The sequence below is a fragment of the Aspergillus affinis genome, assembly GCF_023601865.1.
Source record: "Aspergillus affinis strain CMG 70 chromosome Unknown NODE_23_length_327850_cov_86_924445, whole genome shotgun sequence".
Classification (NCBI taxonomy): domain Eukaryota; kingdom Fungi; phylum Ascomycota; class Eurotiomycetes; order Eurotiales; family Aspergillaceae; genus Aspergillus; species Aspergillus affinis.
The window spans coordinates 81,352-100,584 of NW_026515804.1; the positions used below are offsets into that span (position 1 = coordinate 81,352).

Here is a 19,233-nt window from a genome sequence, read left to right on the forward strand (position 1 = left end):
ACAAAATGGATTTCCATAATGTTATTGATCTTAGTTCAGGGGACGAATTTAACGCTTCAGAGATAACTTACTAAATGCTTCGATTCTTTGTTATTCCTTTGACCCAGGCAAAGACTTCTTTAAGCACAGCCGCAGTAGGTAGCCTAAACTTTGTTTACTTCTGGCCTAGTATGTAGGTCTGTGGGACGGAGCTACTACGGATTAGGTAGATAGGTAAAAAGACCAGAATTCCAAGTCAACAACTTGACATGTTTGATATTTTCGCCGGTGAGTGGTTCGGAAGGCTACGGATATGAGCAATCTACACTAGTGTAGATTGTGGCCGATTTAGATCCTTATCCGCAAATTGCGGACCAGATCGTAGTATGTACAAACCAAAAGGTCTCTGATTGGTGATGTGTTTACGGTGTACGGAGTAGAAGCTTGATTTCAAACATAGGTAGTAACTAGCAAGGAAGATTTGGAAAACTTCGTTTCATTCTAAAAAGTAGCATCACTATGTAGTTCCAAAGATGTCCGACGAACATTCACCACGCCTTGCCCAGTCGAGCCACACATTAGAGGTCTTGTGATTACTTCGGGCACCCGATCGTGCAACACCAGGGTGCCCAATAATGTTAAAACTTTTTGAAATTAGAAAGCGCTCTGACCCCCCTCTCTCTGTCAGAATCACGGCAATGGCACCCATACAGCCCTGAATGCTTGTTAGTACGGAGTACGGAGTACATATTACAGTACATTATCATGTTTCAATGCGGGAAAAGATTCGAGCTAATTTTATTCGAACTATGAGGCGCATGAAAAGCATAGTACGGAGCAAATCAGGGGAAGAAGAGGCCTCCACGTGTGGCTAATAAGAGCTATCATTGCCTCCGGATGAGTTGGGGCTTGGCACACTAAATACGAAGTACACCGTACGGAGTACGGAGTAGCTTAGGGTTGTGGGGCTAAAAGAAATTCTTTCAGATGTATAAGGAGAAAGGCGATTGGGCATGTTACTAGCTCCCTGGAAAGGGTCAAAAATAATGATATCATAAGCCTAGCATGTCGTAGTTTGCCATTCGTTGATGCAAAATCAAAAGACCCTTGGAACAATAAGCGAGCTCAAGAGTGTCTTCAAGGATGGATGTATGTACACCGTGCATGTAGCCTTTCCCAACAGGATGAACACCATTTCCTGTTTACTAAGGTCTTATTAAATTGATTGCAGAATCTGATTTATATCAGTGTGCTACAAGGCTGGCTCGTTGTCTCTTCTGTGAGATCTTGCCTGGCCTCTCTACGAGGTTTTGGGAACATTCTCTAAATCCAGTCAACCTCCACAATCACTGTGTCCACAGCTCAAGTTAGGTGGATGAACAGTCTATCTACTTCAACTTTGCTCATGATGCAGACTTGGCGACGTCCCCTTTCAACATTCGGCCTGACCCAGTTCTCGAAACCATTTCTCCCTTCAACCGGACCCCGCGTCACTATGATTATGTTACTGGAAAGATAACACCTTATGCAAGAAGATTGCACATTGGAGTTATTGAGGCACCGCATGCCGTCTCGACAAAACGCTCTTCGGATCGCTGGTATGACCAGTATATTTCGAAAACTGGCCCAACAAGCTACGTGCATTTCATTCTGAACGAGCGTACTATACCTCTTCATGTCAGCCTCTCAGACTGCGAGTACCGCGATGATGGGTGGTGCGAACTATCAACGTTTCTCAAGGTGCAAAGAACACCGTGGCGAAAGCCCAGTACGAACACGCCTGTTCTGGGAATTGGACCTGGTGTGATTTTGGCTCTGTTACGGATGGTGTGCCTCTTGCATTGTAGCACGAGGGTTCATTTCAGACTCCAATTGAATAGCGAAGAATAAACAAAACCATAATAAGCAAATTAGAATAGTAGATTTATCACATAAACCTTCCTATCGCACTAAACATATATGCTCATTCATTTATATCACACCATTGGCTAGATAATAACTAGCTGAGGTACACCTCGGGCAAACGAAACCCTCACAAATCAAGCATTCTGATAACATCCCTTTCCATATTCATAACCATTTCATAACATATACAATGAACTAAGAAAAAGGATAATCACCCTAACGCTCTCCCATCCTTGACATCAGCTAAAAGCCTCTCCCCATTCTTCAACAAATCCGAAACCCCCGGAATGACGTTCTCCCAATACAACTGAACCGAATTCGGCGTCGCTAACACATTTCCCACGCCTCCCTTTCTTTCCCACACGACCCCAAACTCCGTCTCCCGGTCCGATCCCGCCACTTTCTCGCCTACTAACGCCTCCTCGTCTACCGTGCCCAGGAAGATATGTATCCGATTCGGCTCTTCTTCGCTGCGGAATATCAACGAGCTACCGCAGGCGAAGCAGAATCCGCGCAGACATTTTTCGGAAGAGCGGTACTCTTTGTAGGTTTCGAAGGTAGAGAGATCGTGCGGCGTGACTTGTGTGATAGATAGAGCGAGTAGTTGTGGGTAGATGCTGGCGGTAAACTTCCGGCACATGGTGCATTGGCAGGTGGAGGACTATATCATATTTTAGACTATAATTGAGGATAGTGCAGATAGATGTTACCTTGCTTTACGAGATACGTACCTTAGGAGGCCAACTGGATTCATCAGAAAAGTCAATTGTATAGCGGATGGCACCACACAAGCAGCCGCCTGAGATATGAGACGGGTGGTCTAGGTTAGTAGACATTTCTCCGATATATAAATTGATAAATGGGATAAATAGATGTTAAACCTGGGAAGAGCTGTTTGGATCTCAGCTTGGAGATCAATGCATTTAAGTAGAAAGCGGGGCTGCGGGGAACAGGTCAGATTTATATGGGGTCCCTCTCGTATACTAACTTTATTACTTATCTAGGTCGTATCGAATGCGGGCGAAGTAGAGCGAAGGAATGACACTGGTCGCGTGAGTAGGATAGTTCATCTATTACTTCTACTAGCAGCTGATGAGCATAATGTGCCTGTCCTGAGAGCCTTGGGTGACTAAGGAGTTGGAATTTGTTGGCCAGAACTTCTTCGGGCTTTGCTGGGTAGAAGGCTGTCGGATTATAGCCAGGACAAATCTCCTCGTCGACAAGTTCGCTCTGGGGAATTGGAGGCCCGAGTTGGACGATAATTTCCAAGGCAACTTTTTGGCGAAGGAGAAGATTGTACGTCGTGATGTCAAGGGCAGCCATCGAAGAGGTGACATTAGGCCATTCAAGGGTTATTGGACATGATCATGGATCGGGGAGAGGCAGGGAGTTAGCTCCCTAAATAGGCACCAGGAAGCTAGTGAAGAATTACTAAGCATTATGTACCTCTTCAACTGTGGCTTGTGCTATGGAGTCGCCATGAGGCGATGGAATGTGGTCCAGTAGAGAGGTCCGATGAAGTTTGGAGATGTGACTGATAACATCCCTATCAGTATGCCAAGGAACATTACAATACTGGATTGAGCAACATGTTCTTCGCCTATAGCTCACTTACAGGATGGGATTGAGGAAGAGCGAAGAAATACATCATCTATATTACTAAGAAAAATGGAAAATAGAAAAGTTAATGCGCTTACATATCAAGTATTTTACTGGGGTCTCAGGCATTTACAGGCTACTCTGAATATATCTCTTCATTGTCTAGATAAGGGAAATAGACCTTTATCATGCGCACGACGTATGCTAGTATTATCAGTAGGAAGTTTAGAAAAACAACTCACGTTCAATGCCCTAATCAATCAATTTTGTATTCCAGTGTGTAGTAGAAATCTCAATTGAACTAAATATCGGCCAAAACGGCACTTTCTCGCTCCGCTCGGAGAGTCCGAAGGCCGCAAAACCCGCAAAACCCGAGAATCTTGTATAGTTCCAGACTCGGTATCGGTGCTTCTGATTCCCGAGAGTTATCGTTCCCAGAAACAATCATCAAATATCTTCATCTTCGTTGGCCATCGGCAAATGACGTTCGCTTCTTGGATAACACGCAGAAATCCACTAGACTGCAATATAGGACTTTACTCTTGGCATGCAGTCAGTCAAATCGGCGGCTTTCAAGCGGTGTATGACAACGAAGTATGACATCAAGATCGCCATGGGTAAATCGCATAGTGGCGCCGTCTCTACTCCTTGCGGGCCGCGTCATGGGGTAATTGACTTCCAAGTTACTGCTGCATGGCGGAATTTGGTCTTTCGATTATAAAATGCCTCTCTTCCTTACGATCCATACTTAATATTTAGAACGTTAACAGCCAGAGAGATCAATTTTCCCTATGCATGACATGGGACAAAAGCACTTTTGTATCGCATTCTACGAACATGTCTACGCTACTAATCGGAGCTCTTGCTTTGGCTATCGTTTTTGTGAGTTAATATCTCTATTCCTGTCCGGCTCAGTGTTAATACAGCACAGAGATATCTTTATAGGGGGCTTCTAAACCCTCTGTCTCATATCCCAGGACCCCCGTTATCACGATGGACCGACATTGCTGTGAGCTACTACTGGTTAAAGGGCAAAAAGACGGTTTATGTCGATGAACTACATAAACAATACGGTACGTAATCTCAGGACCTAGACGATTTCTGATGCACAATAAAAACTCATCATCCAGGCCCTGTCGTCCGCATCGCCACAAACGAAGTCGACATTTGCGATGTCGGCGCAGCAAGAGCAATTCATAGAACAGGCGGTCGATTCATGAAATCAGAATGGTATAGACTTCTGATCCCACGCCCTTTCGAGAATGTTTTCTCTACGCCTGACCCTCATCTTCATTCCTCTCGACGACGTCTGCTTGCTTCGCCACTTTCGGATACGTCCCTGACGCGATTCGAGCCTCAGATTCGGCACATGGTGCAGCTTGCAATTAGCCAAATGTCGTGCGAAATGAAAGTCAAGGGCTCAGTGGATGTGTTCAAGTGGTGGCTATTCATGGCTACGGATATTATAGGAGAGTTGAGCTTTGGTGAATCGTTTCGGATGTTGGAAAATGGAGAGGTAAGATCAACCTTTGCTATATAGAAGCCCAGATTGAACTGACTCGGTTTGCTTAGAAAAATCAATACAGCCATGATCTGGAATACCTAGGCTCATTAGCACCTATACGGACAACATTTCCCTCCCTCATCAAGATCGGCGCTATTCTCCCTCTACCTATCTTTAGTAAGGCCGTTCAGGCAGGAACAAGAGTCCACGAATATGCACGAGAGTCAGTTGCGCGCCACAAGTCGCTCGTCGCTAAGGATTCATCGAACGCCAAAAGTACACTATTCACAAAACTGGACGACGCAGGCGAAAAAGGCCTTTCGGAGCATGAGACCTGCAGCGAGGCGCGGGGGTATATCGTGGCCGGCAGCGATACGACCGCAGTAACACTCACCTACCTTGTGTATGCGGTATGCCGGGACAGTCATATCCGTGATAGGCTTGTTTCAGAATTGATGAGTCTTCCCGAAGACTTCACCGATAGACATGCCCGCAATCTACCATACTTGAATCAAGTAATCAATGAGACATTGAGACTCTACACGGCTGTTCCGGGCGTGTTGCCGAGAGTCGTCCCGGAAGAGGGTGTTCAGTTGGCCGGATTCAACTTCCCTCGAGGGACGATCGTGTCAACGCAGGCATATAGCATGCACCGAGATGAGGATATCTTTCCCGAACCGCTCACTTTCAATCCAGAACGGTGGGCTGCGCCCACCAAGGCGATGAAGGACGCATCATTACCATTCGGAGGTGGATCTCGCAGTGAGTATCTTGCAAAAACCAATCGATTCATTGAAGTAGAAGCTAACAATAGTGTTCGTGTTGAAAAAGTATGCCTTGGAATCCATTTGGCTCGAATTGAACTGCGGCTTGCCACATCTCTATTTTTCCGCGCCTTCCCTTCGGTAAAGATGTCGACCCATGAAGGAATGTGTGACGATGATATGGAAATGGCAAGCTATTTCTTGCTTTCCCCTAAGGGACACCAGTGTCTTGTTGAATTATGATGAGATGTTTTGAGGGTAGGACGTATGAGTGGGCATATATTGAGCTTGGATCCTACCTTGATTTTTTGTCACACTGGAAAGTACTATCTGTCTAGGCTCTGAGTATTTTATGGCGAGCTTTTAGGGTCTTGAGAATTAAAGATGTATTCCAAGCTCATTTAGGTAATTCTGGGTTTGTTATAATCTAGATGAGAAATAAACAAGAAGGAAAGAGATATGTATGGGATATCAGTAAATAGGAAAACACGAGCATTGGAACGTTTGAAGAAAATTACATGAATATCAAGTCGTTAAATATTGGGTCAAAAGGAACGGGAAAGTCTCCAAATACTGCCAACCCAATGCTCTGCAAAGAAGTCCAATCCTGAGCACCTACATACCCACTTCTCTCATCCATACCCGACAAAGAGATATCTGTGCCCCACTGAGGCGCAAAATATGACTTGAGAAGACTGTCAAGGAATCGTGAGTACCGCATTGCCATGTGTGTATCATCCGGGGAGCCTTCTCCCAGCGCGTCTATAATCATTCTGATAAGGATGATATTTGATTGCGAACTGGATCTAGCCTGATCTCCTCAAACCGTGGCCTGTATATTAAAGTATGAGTTAAAAGAGCACTTACGGCGCTAAGGCTAGGCCATTGGGGTCGTTACCTTCAACAAATGTAGGCTGGCGGCCACAATAAAAAGCCAGCAGCGGACCGGTAGATAAGTCAGGAGGCCAGCTGGTTAAAGGATGTCTATGACGATGGTAAGTAGGGCATAGCTCGCCTGCGTGTCTTGCTGTGCGAATTGAGAAACACTTGTCGGGTTGCTCGGTGATTGTGATGCCAGACCACTGCTTGATTTAAGGTAATCGGGCGTTTGGGATGCTGGAGCCAAGCTGTACATCATGGTGTAGTAGTATTCCATTTCGACGCAGGCATTCAAAAAATATCCTGGATCTGTTGAAACAATTAGCTTTGCTGGATTCGAATATATTGGGATTGAGGTTATAAATCGAGCATCGGTCCCCTGTGGGTTAGAGACTAGGTGCAGCGGGGCGGGCTTCTCTATGGAAGGGCTGCGAGGTCATCCCTTAGCTTCCTCCAACTACTTAGTGCCGTCTATCATGTCCAACCATCATCTCGCCAATTGTCAAACAGTCTGGAATGTCTCCACTCAAACGCGGGGAATGTTGGACCATACGGCTGATTTCCCTTATTATACCGGATTCGCTATTGAATCTGGTCCAAATCGACACAGACAAGTGAATATTTTGGCATTCGGCCGTACCTAATGCTTATTTACAGAGTGCTCCCTAATTTCATCGCTTATTCCTAGGCTATATATTCCGTATCCCAATTTGACCCACGGTTTCTTTCATGACACACCCCGGTTAAATCAATTATCCTGCTCCAGACACTGTCCCTACTTTCAATGTCAAGAATCAACGGTCAAAGACTTTCCCAGGATTCAACAACCAGCTGCTTCATGGTCAGTATTACACGGTATTAGCTTGTAAGACCGAACTTGACTAACTGGGGATCTAGAGTCTCCTTCAAGGCCTTCATGACACCAATCGTGGCTGGACCAAGTTCCTTGACCAAACATCCCTACTAAGCTGTCAGTTCGAAAAGCCCTTATTCACGTTCAAACTTTTTTTCTTGCCTTTTTTCCAATCCCGATTCCATGTTCACCCTGTTCAACCTGTGAGCTGACTATAAAATGCATTTGCGCAAAGGTAGAGAGGCACTCACTGAAACCGTACCCTCGAAAACAAGCGCCTGGTGCATCATCGTTTCAACACATTCCCCGACGGCCTTCTTCTCATCCTCCTTGGCAGGGTTGTACATAATTGCTTGGTGGAAATTCCCGTCTCCCACGTGTCCTAGTACCGTGTTGAACAGACCCAGTTTGCCCGCACGCGCCTTGGATTGATCTACATATGATCAAATATCAGTAGACAGAACCTGCACTTTCGATTGGCTCCCTGGAAACTCACCAATAATTTCCGCCATCTTAGAGATTGGGACGGCAACATCGGTCGACCAAATCTCGGTTCCCTCTGGCCTGACCGCTAGGCAAGACCACAGTGCTTGCTTTCTGGCGGACCAGAGAGATTCAATTTCTGCCTCTGAGTTGGCAAATTCAAAGCCTTGACACTGGTTCTGCCGAGAAATTTCCTTCGCGGACTCGATACCATCGTCAATAATATGCTCGCTACCAGAAAACCTAACGGAACGAACGTTAGACTCCTAAAACGGGCATGATTGAAAGTACAGATGCGATCACTTAATGAATAAAGTTGGCAGCTCGGTCCAGTTCTTGCCCCCTGTACCACCATTCATATTTATGACCTTCATTTGTACCTCATCCATCAATTCAAGGGCAGCCAAAGGGGCACCTTTCCGAATCATCTGCGAAGCGGCAAGAGCAGCATGCTTGACCGTAGGAAACGTTGCCGTAGCTGCCCCAAAGTTAGTCGGTAATACCGCTAGCTTGACGGTAACCTCAGTGATTATTCCAAGTGTTCCTTCTGACCCCGTAAAAATGGAGTTCAGATCGTATCCGGCCGACGTTTTCCGCGGCCGGTGTCTAGTGCGGATAACCGACCCGTCGGCCAGCACGACAGTCAGGTTAACAACATAGTCCTTCATTGTCCCATATCTCATTGCGTTAGTTCCACTGCAATTCGTCGACACCATGCCACCAATGGTCGCGGTGGGGCTAGGATCAAGCGGTAGAAAGAGCCCTGTGTCCTTAATCTTCTCGTTGAGGGCGACCCAATTCACACCGGGCTGGACGACCACATCCATATCCTCGGGATGAAAGGCCACGATTTTGTCCATGGCCGATAGGTCAATACATATGCCGGAGTACGGTGCGCTAAAGTTCCCTTCCACGCTAGAGCCCGCACCGTACGGGACCATGGGGACACGGTATTTGGTGCAAATCTTCGCTATCACGGAAACCTGTTCTGTTGAAAGTGGCCTAATCACCGCAACTGGCGCTTTGTCTGCGTTGCTGGTGGACCACTCTGAATATGCATGGCTTTCCAGGTCCGTCTCGTCCACGCTGACGGCGCCCTCACCTAAGGCTTCCTGAATCTCCTCGACAGCCTAGAAAAGAATTCAGCGTGTTTAGACAAAAAGAGTCAACCAGCTTGATGGACCAATCAATACCTACCTTAAGCATCGTTTGATTATCGGCATATTCCTTGCGGTTTTGACTCTGGCTACTTGTTTGCTCCCATATCGCAGACCCACGGCTTGTATCAACACTAGGGGACGACCCACGACTCAATGCAAGAGCCACCCCTCCTCCGAGCAGAATTCCACCACATGCGAAAAGTATGTTCCGAGAAGTAATAGGTGCGCTCAAATTTGTGGAACGAGATATCGATCTTGCTTGCACGCCAGAGTTTGGAGTTCTCAAGCGACGTATCCCTCGTAACAGATGGGTCCGCCCTGAGGCTAAAGCTGCCGACATTTTCCCGAACCTCACTTTTTTGACCAGAACGGTGAACAGTAAAATGTGTCTAGCTGGGTCTGGTAGTAGGGGGCATAATACTATAAATGAAACCGAGCTTTGTCAACCATCACGCCCGAACGAACTCGCCCCTTGCGTGAGAGGGCGACGTCGAACGCTCGGCCCGAGGTGCAGCCGGCTATTCCCAATCGGGTATCCGACACTACAGTACGGATATTACCAAAGAGGACATGCCAGGAGACAGCACTATGCTGTTGTCGGTGATACGCGGTAGGTTATGCCAACTCTCGGTCGAATTTTATATGACTCTCAACAGGAATCCCCTTTTTAGTCACTAACTGTCCATGCGAAGGCAGTGCCCCTCTTGATCCTATTACTCAATTCCCCACCAAGGACGACGGAACTATGGCCCCATCTTGCCCATCCAGTAGCGACAAGGGCCAGGTCGATAACCTTGAAGATGTAGAGATGGATGAAGCGACTGCCAAAAAGCTATTGAGAAAGATTGACTGGAAGCTCATGCCAGTTGTGAGTTTCTTCACGCTAAGACTCAATCGTTTGCTTCTAGTTTCCTAAGATCATGCGATTTAGATGTGCTTCACCTACGCCCTCCAATACTATGACAAGGCTGTCTTGAGCCAGGTCGCGATATTTGGCTTGAGAGAGGATCTGGAGATTGAAGATGGTCTCAAATACTCGTGGGTGTCTCTCATCTTCTATTTCGGATATCTTGTCGGGACATATCCGATCTCGCTTCTCGTCCATGGCAGTATATGTACCTTATTGCCGGGGCTACAACCTTAATATGGGGGGTCGCTCTATGGTGGTTATTTCCGGACAGCCCTGAGGAGGCTTCAGGCTTCACCGATCAAGAACGACAGTTATTACTGGAGCGTATCAGGTCTAATAACTCGAGTGGGGAGAATCGAGATTTCAAGTCCTATCAACTGAAGGAGGGCCTGATGGACTACCAGCTGTTGGCAATTCTTGTCCTTTCCATTACCTCAACCACGGGCTCTGGGGCAGTGACTACCTTTGACTCGATTATCTTCCACGATATGGGTTTCGACACCTTCACATCACTCTTGATGAATCTACCCATTGGTGTTTTGGCTTTTATCTGTATTCTTGGGTCTGGATTTCTAGGCAGGAAATTCGCAGGTGCTCGATTATACATCATTGCCAGCTCCTGCTTACCGGTCATCCTTGGCTGCGCCTTACTGTGAGTGACCATACATCCCTCAACTTCCAAAACACATCTAAGATTGAGAATACTAACTGCTACGGTTCTTTCTCCCCAGGTGGCAACTCCCAGCCTTGATGCTGGCAGGACGCATTGTCGGGTTCTATCTCATCAACTTCTTTTCCTCCGCGTGGTCTCAGTGTATCGGTTTAGGAACGTCGAATGCGGCTGGTCACACGAAGAATGCCGTGTACGCCGCAAGTACATTCGTGGGTTATTCGATTGGAAATATAATAGGACCGTTGATATTCGATATGTGAGTGACTGCTGGCCCCAGGATCAGAGATGGCGACGTTAACCCATGTCAAAAATAGAAAATACTCTCCACGGCACAATCAGAGCTTTACAGGCCTCATGGTGTGCTTTTCAATCTGCTTCTGCGCCTCGTTTGCCCTTCGATGGGCTCTTGTCGCCGAAAACCGCTCCCGAGATACAGATACTAGCACTCAGTCCCCCATCGAGAGCTCGGATCTGACAGATAAGGAAAACAAACGTTTTCGATACAACCTATAGGGGACAATATTTCTTACTGGGCCATGCGCTGGATGTGGCGGGAGGCAGCAGGCTAATGTGGCTACAGGTTATCTTTTCTATATTGTACCGGTGGACACTTGCACGCTCTCAATTGAATTCGTCAATATCATCAGTTTATTCAATTCCGATGCAGTTGTATCTCGAGGAAACTCCCAACTTAATCCATTGAAATGGTTTGCAGAAGATGGGTGACAGGAGAATAGATAACCAGGTACCCATTATTCCAAGTTCTGTGGAGAATGCCCTGTTTTTTTGGGCCCTCGAGCTTGAATGGCCCAGAATGTGCCCCTGCTTTCAATTATTCCTCACTTTTAACTGTAATTGCATGCCATACAAGTCGTTATAACTGCTTGGATCGCCTAAAGAGAGCATCATATCAAATTCATATTGTGCTCAAGGAAATGAAGGAGAGTGTCAAAGATGAGAGAGAAAAGCTTCTCAACAATGTCAAGAAATTGCTCTTCAATTTCCCCTACCGAGTAGATACAAATTCTACGGACTAGGCCAACATTTCCGAGGAAAGAGTTTCTCAATCGGTCTATTTGGAACCCAATGGCGTCAGTACCTTTAAGCGATGGACCCTCTTTGACTAGGTAAGCCTGATTGCTTTTATAGTGGGGTACAGGGCTCCCTAAGGGGCAAGAATTACTCCACAAGAAATAACCAAGGGACCCTTCTCGGCCGACTGGGCTTAGTCGACTCTGCCAGGTGCTTTTCAGTTTTACTAGGGCACATCCTAGAGGATCCATAAGAAAGGTACATTCATACGAGTTTGTTCCAAAGTAATCTAGTACGGCTGTTTGGTTGCAAAACAGGTTCATATTGGTAGTTCTATCATAGCCCTTGAAAATGCTATGCAACGGAAGATTACGTCTGGCCCTCGAGAAATCATAGAGAAACCACCACCTTCTGAGCTGAGGTCCCCGCCGCCTGTCGATCCACCGCCGCCTGCACATTTTCTAGGCCCTTCCCGACAGCCAGGGGGGCAGGAGCTGGGATGAAAGTCCCGGCTTTCAGAGCCTTAGGCAGGTAATCCTCGTAGATGGCCTTGCCCACCCGGTTATCCTTGATCGTCGTACCGAATACGTTTTTGACCGTTACCCCCTCGGGCGCCTGAAACCCACCCTTGACGGTGGAGACAAACTTGCTTCCGCGGGACTTCGCGACTACCTCGACGGTAAGTGGGGTGGCGGCGAATCCGATACAGTCCATCGCTCCGGCCAGAGTCTTCCCCTCGAGCGCTTTGACGAGCTCTTCAACGACGGTGGCACTGTTGTAGTCGACGACCTGGCTAGCTCCAAGTTTTTTGACATACTCGAAGTTCTTGGGCGACGCAGTGGTAAACACCTCATATCCCGCGGCCACGCCCAGCTGGATGGCGTTGCTGCCCACGCTGCCGGCTCCGCCCCAGACCAGTAGGACCTCGCCGGTCGCCGACGGACGCGGCACAGTGGGGAATTGGAGATGCAAAAACTCGTCCTGGAAAAGGCCTGAGGCGGCAGTAGACAGACCTAGGGGCAAGACGACGGCATCTTCATAAGAGATCTCGCTGGGAAGCTCGCTGGCCATGTTGGTTTGTAGGATGGTATAAGCTTGAAAGGCGTTGTCTTGGACACGTTTGGTTGCCATTCCGACGGCATGGCCGACGACGCGATCACCAGGCTGGAATCGGGTGACGTTGGGGCCAACCTGCACGACCTCGCCGGCGACATCCTGGCCCAGAATGGTCGGGTAGTTCATGGGCCACCAGGCCTTGGTTTGCAGGCTGCCATCCACTGGGTTGATGGCCACAGCATGGTTCCTGACGAGGATTTCGTTCCCCTCGGGTGTGTAAGATGGTGCTTCCTTAACCTGGATAGGATGCGCCTTTGCTTCGATCAGCCAGGCGGCGCTGTTTTTAGTGTTGACGGTCATTGCGATTTTAATGCCAGAACTGGGGCGACGAAGATGGATTGTACTAAGAATTTGCCACGGGGTAGAACGAAGAGCGGGAAGATATGAAGGAGTTTCTGAGGATCTGTTTGAACGTGGAAGTCTGCCAACTATATCCCTTTTATCCTTGAATCACTGCCCATCACCCACGTCCGAATCGGTTATATCCAAACCAGTGGCCGAGGCTTATCTCCGAGCCTACAGGAATCGAGCCACTCACCGGTCCATAGGCTCAGAACGCCCGGATTTCGCAAGGGAAGGCTAACACTCGGGATTTCAAGGACTCGGGGCCAACGCCATCAAGCTTTGCTTTGCTCTGATTTGGCCCGATCTGCACTAAGGCTAGGTAAATCAGCACTAGTGTCTCGCTCGACAAAGGATCTTAGAATATCGCTCGAAGATGCCCTTTCCGTAGAGGATTCCCTTCGGACTTATTTCTCTCTTGGTCTGGAATATTTGAGATATTTCTGTTTCGTCATACACATGCTGGTTCGTCAATAAATTGGTCGATGAATATTGACGCCAAGGATAGGATATTCGTCATTGTAGCACAATATAAGATGCATCATGAACTGTACGACGGCGCCTCAAGTTTAACAACTGTGACACTCCCCCTTTCTATCATACGCGGTCATCGTTTTCATGAGTGGTACCTTTCATGCAATACCATTCCTGTGATTGAAGTGCCTTCGGCATTGGCAGGATCGGCACCGATCATCCTTGATTCATAGCTTCTCAAAATGGAAGCGAGTTTCAACAGTAACACTGAAACTCTTAGCTGGGAAGGACCAGTGTGTTCATTGCCATTGAAGTAGCAACATTGTTCGGTCGAACTGGATACAAATCATGAAGCAAACTGGCGGGTGTAGTTAAAAGAAGCGAAACCGCGCTAGCCTGAATCGGATCTAGCTGATTAGGTAATCTCCGTAGCCTTCAGTGACATAATAACGGAGTCGAGCAACGTCCCTCCACGAACCCACGCCGCAATTCATATGCTCAGTCATTGTCGCTGGACAGGAGGGAAACCGCCGGCTGTCGACCTATGGATCGACAAATATCAATTTCTCAGAATGAGAGCTCCGGCGATCGCCAAGGCGCGGATTCCGCTGATCTTAATCCGCCACTGCCGAATGATCATTGGAATGAGATCAACAATTTCATCTTCGATGATTTAGCTCATTGTGAGTGGACTTCTCTTACTTCGCATATATACTCCGTAAGCAGACAATGACTATAAGCAGTCAATAGTCAGTCAGATTTCTCCCAGGAGATACCTGGCTTAGAAACCTCTCAGGCTGCTGGCGGAGTTCCTATCATTGATCCGCAGCTGTCCACGTTTCAGGAGCAGATAGATGCAAACTCTGTCGGAGATGTTGCTGTTGATTCTTCTCAACTCTACCAGGACTTTCTTCCTGCGACTGATAATGCCTTTTGGCCCCTTGAAAACGTCCATGGTGAGCAGTGGCCCGGGGACTCGGCTGCATCCTACGTTAGTGATCTATCCCAACAATTTAGTGCCAGCCATGGGTCGAGCCACTTGCCCCATCAAGCTTCATATGTCTTGGACTTGAGGCCACTTGAATCGCCTCCGTTGCCTACAAACCAGAACACTGTGTCAAGCCCTATGTCCGGTGTCCGGAGTCCCCATATCCAAGGAATCCGCCCGAACCAAGGCCTTCCTAGGCGCAGAAGTCGATACCAGCTTTGTCGCGCAGGGACAGGACCCGTCTTCATCCCGAACTCTTTGAACTCGGCAGATCCTATGCAACGGTGGCAGGATTCGCCACCCGAAGATGAACCGGCGACATTGACTGCTATAGCCAATGCTCTGAAAAACCAACAAAACCAACAACCCCGTAGAGTGAGGTCGAGTCCAGGTAGTGGGGCTAACTCTCCAAGTCCTGACGCTTTTCGTGATTATCGCCGGCCAAAATCCACCGCCAGTTCCATAAGTGGTACCAGTGCCTCATCACAGCACTCTGCTTCTTCAAGTAGATCTGCAACATCTACGAGTGCTCGAAATGGGCTTGGTCCTTCTAAGTCGCATCATGGTCGCGTCCGGAAAACACGTCGAGATACGGCCAAGAAACCGACACAGGAAGATCAACGTAAATTTTGTTGCACGTTTTGTTGCGATCGATTTAAGACCAAGTACGACTGGGTTAGACATGAAGGATCTTTGCACTTGAATCTACGATCCTGGATATGTACGCCACATGGAGGCAGCGTGGCCTCCTCGCTCACCGGAAGGCAGCATTGCGCTTATTGCAATGCGTTAGACCCAACAGAGGCTCATCTTGAACAGCATAAACATCGTGCATGCTTAGGCAAGTCTCGGACTTTCAGGAGAAAGGATCATCTCGTTCAGCATTTACGACTCACCCACCATTTGGACACTGTCCCACTCATAGATGATTGGAAGACAGATAACACAGCAGTAACATCTCGTTGCGGCTTCTGCGATCATCGGATGGAAAGCTGGGATGAGCGCACCGAGCACTTGGCTGACCATTTTCGTCAAGGAGCTAATATGGACGATTGGCGAGGCGACCATGATTTCCCAAGCTCAATCGCTGCCAAAGTGACCAACAATGTGGCCCCTTATCTTATTGAGTCAGAATCGCGCACCATGGTCCCATTCTCGGCAACAAATTCCAATGTCAGGGATCATTTTGCTCAGATCTCATCGCGGGCCGATCATGTTCGTCCGAAAGAACCTCATGGCCATGACGAAACTCCTCTATTATCCTCTTTCCAGCAACTTCACACCAACGATGTACCACTCAGTTCTTTCGCCCAAATCCTGACCTCCCATCTAAGCCGCTTTGCGCGGAATCAAATGGAGCAGGGCATCTTGCCTACCGACGAAATGTTCCAGCAGGAGTCTCGACGAGTGCTCTACGACGACCCCCAAGATTCGTGGAATCAAACCGTTGCCGACAATCCAGAATGGCTATCTGCTTTTCGACGTCAACATCTGAACAAATCACAGGATGCGCAACCACATGCCGACGATAATTGAAGCCCTTCTACCACCTTTTTATTCGTGAACTTCGTTGGTATTTGACCATATTTATCAAGATCTATCAACAGGAAACTGCCACAATATTGTAACTGCTTCGCCGCTACAAAAGGGCACTCTTCTCCTGAACGACATCTCCCCATTTACTGCTCTCAACGCCAGCGGTAATACCAGTCATCCACTTCCCAAAGCAGACACATGAGGGACTGCATTTTGAGGGGTATTAATTCCCCTTCCCTCGAATTCGATGTGGGACACGGAAACAATGAAACACGCAGTGCCAACAGCAAAAGAGGCCACCAATCTGCCATGCTCAGCAGCTTCAACTATATCAGAAATAGTGAACTTAGCTTCAATAACTTCCAATGACTCCCCCTCCCACTGATACGATGAGCCACTAGTCAGTCTTTCGCGCGCAAGATCCAAGATGCTTCTTGTCACCCCGGCCAGAATTGTATGCTCAGTCAACGGTGCAGTGACCAGCTGCAGTCTTCCTTCGCAGTTCCTCCAGATGACAAAGAAATTCGAGGATCCAGCCTCAGTCACGTATCCCTCTGGACCGAACAGCCAGAGCACCTGGTCGAAGCCCTTACTCTTAGCCTCTCCATGAGCCAGAAGAGAGGGTCCATAGTTCACACTGATCTTCGCCGACCCAGTACCGCCCGGCCAAGCATGAACCATGCCCTCCTGACTCGCAAAAAGACGCAGCGTCTTTTCTTGAGCCGATCCTCCCTCGCCGAGAGAACGGTCAGGTTTAGGATTCGGCCAAAAAGAAATGACGATGAAGAGCATGGCCTCTCGCGGCACCTGAAACCCAAGACTAGCATCCGTCCCAATCAGCGTCGGCCGAATATAAAGACACTCTCCGGCGCGCTCTTTCGGCAGCCACTTCGGACACTCAATCGCACACAACCCCCGAATTAAACCCAGCAACTCGTCTGGGTCGAATTCCGGAAATCCGATCCTGAGGGCCGACGCCAGCATGCGAGCGCAATTATATTGCGGCCGGAAAAGACGCACGTTGCCGTCGTGTCCCCGATAGACTTTCATGCCTTCGAAGCGCGCCGTCGAGTAATGAAAGTCACTGGCGGTTGGCATCATGGGGATGGCGCCGTAGGGGATGAGTTCTGGATCTGTCCAGCCTTCTGTTTGGTTCCAGCGTACAACCGCCATGTGGTCTGTACATACGGAGCTTTTCAGCACTTCTTGCGAGTTCGGTGCAGGGACTGGTGCCGGATGCGAAGTTAGTTTTGTTTTGAGCCGAGAGGTGGCGAAGCTTGTGCCGGTCCATCGTGCTTGGGAGGCAAGGAGCTGGGTGACCGAAGGGGGGAGGAAATCATGACTTAGATGCTCAGAGGAAGACATTGTGTTTCTAGATGAAAAGTCTTTTAGATTTGGTGATGAATGGAAATGAGATGGGCAGTGATCTGGTTCCTTGCCTAAGATGTCTTCAGGCTTTTTATATGTACATGTTTTGGGGCCGGCATCTATTAAACCAGGGCTTAGGGCGTGATTACAAATAAAATAATACGAGATTTGAAGATTCTCTGTGCCCTAATAATAAGAAAACTAGATATCCTGCTTCACTGACAGCCAACTCGCTCGTTGATACAGACCCGAATAAAAATGGGGCATTCTCCAAACTGCCCCGCAGGGCGTGGGAGGACGCCCTGCGGAGATGCACGCCTAACACGCCCTACTCACGAGATAAAAAGACGTGAAAAATCCACATAATCGATGGAGTTGCCTGTATAAAACCCAGAAAAGATGCGATCTTTCCGCCCTTATCGAAAACTCCTAGACCATTTATCCTGCGTATATCGTATGCGTCCCAAGATGACCTCTTTCTCTACCGCGTCTCCCAGGCCAGTCCCGGCCTCATTAGCCTCGGCCTCGCCAAAGGTCCACGTTCTCGGACTCGGCAGCATCGGCTGTTTCGCTGCGCATTGCATCACTGAGATCAGTAACGGTCCTGCCGTCACGCTGCTTCTCCACCGGAAATCCCTTCTGGACGCATACCGCCAGAACGGCAATCGCATGCTCGTCCAGACGCCAGAAGGCAAGCATATCAGCTCGGACGGGTACGGTTTTGAGGTCCTCGAAAATAGAGACAAATGGTATCATACCTCCCCGGAAGATGCGCCAGTCTCCATCAAAGAGCCCCTTTCAGAACCCATCGAAAACCTGGTCATCTCCGTCAAAGCCACCCAGACCGTGGAGGCCCTGAGGCCACTTGTCCACCGACTCGGTCCCGCGTCGACGATTCTCTTCCTGCAGAATGGATCGGGGATGATCGAGGATGTTAATGCGCATTTGTTTACGAACCCAGAGACCCGGCCGCGGTATCTTGTGGGTATCATTTCGCACGGCGTGACGCTCAACTCGTCGTTTGATATCACGCATACCGGGTTCTCTGCGACGTCTATCGGGCCGATTCCTCGTGATGGTGAGAACTTATCAGAGGACTCAGATCTTCATCCAGATGGCAGCAGCGACAACTACCTCCTCCAAACCCTCCCTCACGCCCCGCGCCTCACCCTTACATCTTACACCTACACCTCCGTGCTGCAACTCCAGCTCGAGAAACTAGCCGTCAACTCTTTCTGCAACCCGTTGTGTGCACTCAACGACGCCCCAAACGGATGGCTCTTCACAATCCCCGACACGCGCAGGGCCTTATTAACCGAGATATCGAACGTCGTGCTAGCGCTGCCGGAGCTCTCTGGCGTGCCGGGGGTCGCGGAACGGTTTTCCGTCGACAGGTTGGAGGAGACGGTGAATGGGATTCTGATGAAGAATTATAATAGCACGCCTTCGATGATTTGGGATCTGCGGGCTGGGAGAGAGACGGAGGTGAGGTTTATTAATGGATAGTGGTCGAGGATGGGGAGGAAGGTTGGGGTGGAGACGCCGATGAATGATCGGCTGGTGGAGGAGGTGGAAGCGAGGAGGGGTGGTAAGAGTTGTGCATAATTGTAGATACCTTTTTGATATACTCCATGTACTCTAGAGAGATGATACTATAGAACTATTGGC

General features: G+C 48.5%; 8 protein-coding genes across 8 annotated transcripts; 4 read left to right on the forward strand and 4 right to left on the reverse strand.

Moving 5' to 3' along the window:
- Nucleotides 1–2,095: 2,095 nt before the first annotated feature.
- Nucleotides 2,096–2,720, reverse strand: KD926_004906 (GFA family protein; the record flags this gene model as incomplete). Its single annotated transcript, XM_053098239.1, has 2 exons — nucleotides 2,096–2,545; nucleotides 2,616–2,720. The coding sequence occupies 2 exons, from the start codon at nucleotides 2,718–2,720 to the stop codon at nucleotides 2,096–2,098; spliced, it is 555 nt and encodes a 184-aa protein (XP_052957821.1).
- A 1,600-nt stretch (nucleotides 2,721–4,320) lies between these two features.
- KD926_004907 (cytochrome P450) lies at nucleotides 4,321–5,994 on the forward strand (the record flags this gene model as incomplete). Its single annotated transcript, XM_053098240.1, has 4 exons — nucleotides 4,321–4,365; nucleotides 4,415–4,556; nucleotides 4,614–4,999; nucleotides 5,056–5,994. 4 exons carry the CDS (start codon nucleotides 4,321–4,323, stop codon nucleotides 5,992–5,994), a joined length of 1,512 nt encoding a protein of 503 aa, XP_052957822.1.
- Nucleotides 5,995–7,424: 1,430 nt separating this feature from the next.
- On the reverse strand, nucleotides 7,425–9,172 carry KD926_004908 (FAD-binding oxidoreductase; the record flags this gene model as incomplete). Its single annotated transcript, XM_053098241.1, has 6 exons — nucleotides 7,425–7,461; nucleotides 7,517–7,590; nucleotides 7,735–7,916; nucleotides 7,980–8,209; nucleotides 8,270–9,096; nucleotides 9,164–9,172. 6 exons carry the CDS (start codon nucleotides 9,170–9,172, stop codon nucleotides 7,425–7,427), a joined length of 1,359 nt encoding a protein of 452 aa, XP_052957823.1.
- Nucleotides 9,173–9,279: 107 nt separating this feature from the next.
- Nucleotides 9,280–11,222, forward strand: KD926_004909 (major facilitator superfamily domain-containing protein; the record flags this gene model as incomplete). Its single annotated transcript, XM_053098242.1, has 7 exons — nucleotides 9,280–9,327; nucleotides 9,610–9,736; nucleotides 9,819–9,994; nucleotides 10,058–10,164; nucleotides 10,308–10,688; nucleotides 10,768–10,965; nucleotides 11,024–11,222. 7 exons carry the CDS (start codon nucleotides 9,280–9,282, stop codon nucleotides 11,220–11,222), a joined length of 1,236 nt encoding a protein of 411 aa, XP_052957824.1.
- Nucleotides 11,223–12,131: 909 nt separating this feature from the next.
- On the reverse strand, nucleotides 12,132–13,157 carry KD926_004910 (zinc-binding alcohol dehydrogenase family protein; the record flags this gene model as incomplete). Its single annotated transcript, XM_053098243.1, has 1 exon — nucleotides 12,132–13,157. The coding sequence occupies one exon, from the start codon at nucleotides 13,155–13,157 to the stop codon at nucleotides 12,132–12,134; it is 1,026 nt and encodes a 341-aa protein (XP_052957825.1).
- Nucleotides 13,158–14,217: 1,060 nt separating this feature from the next.
- On the forward strand, nucleotides 14,218–16,197 carry KD926_004911 (uncharacterized protein; the record flags this gene model as incomplete). The annotated part of the gene is made up of 2 exons (XM_053098244.1): nucleotides 14,218–14,356; nucleotides 14,417–16,197. The coding sequence occupies 2 exons, from the start codon at nucleotides 14,218–14,220 to the stop codon at nucleotides 16,195–16,197; spliced, it is 1,920 nt and encodes a 639-aa protein (XP_052957826.1).
- Nucleotides 16,198–16,371: 174 nt separating this feature from the next.
- Nucleotides 16,372–17,562, reverse strand: KD926_004912 (branched-chain amino acid aminotransferase II; the record flags this gene model as incomplete). Its single annotated transcript, XM_053098245.1, has 1 exon — nucleotides 16,372–17,562. One exon carries the CDS (start codon nucleotides 17,560–17,562, stop codon nucleotides 16,372–16,374), a length of 1,191 nt encoding a protein of 396 aa, XP_052957827.1.
- Nucleotides 17,563–18,021: 459 nt separating this feature from the next.
- Nucleotides 18,022–19,071, forward strand: KD926_004913 (ketopantoate reductase family protein; the record flags this gene model as incomplete). The annotated part of the gene is made up of 1 exon (XM_053098246.1): nucleotides 18,022–19,071. One exon carries the CDS (start codon nucleotides 18,022–18,024, stop codon nucleotides 19,069–19,071), a length of 1,050 nt encoding a protein of 349 aa, XP_052957828.1.
- Nucleotides 19,072–19,233: the final 162 nt, after the last annotated feature.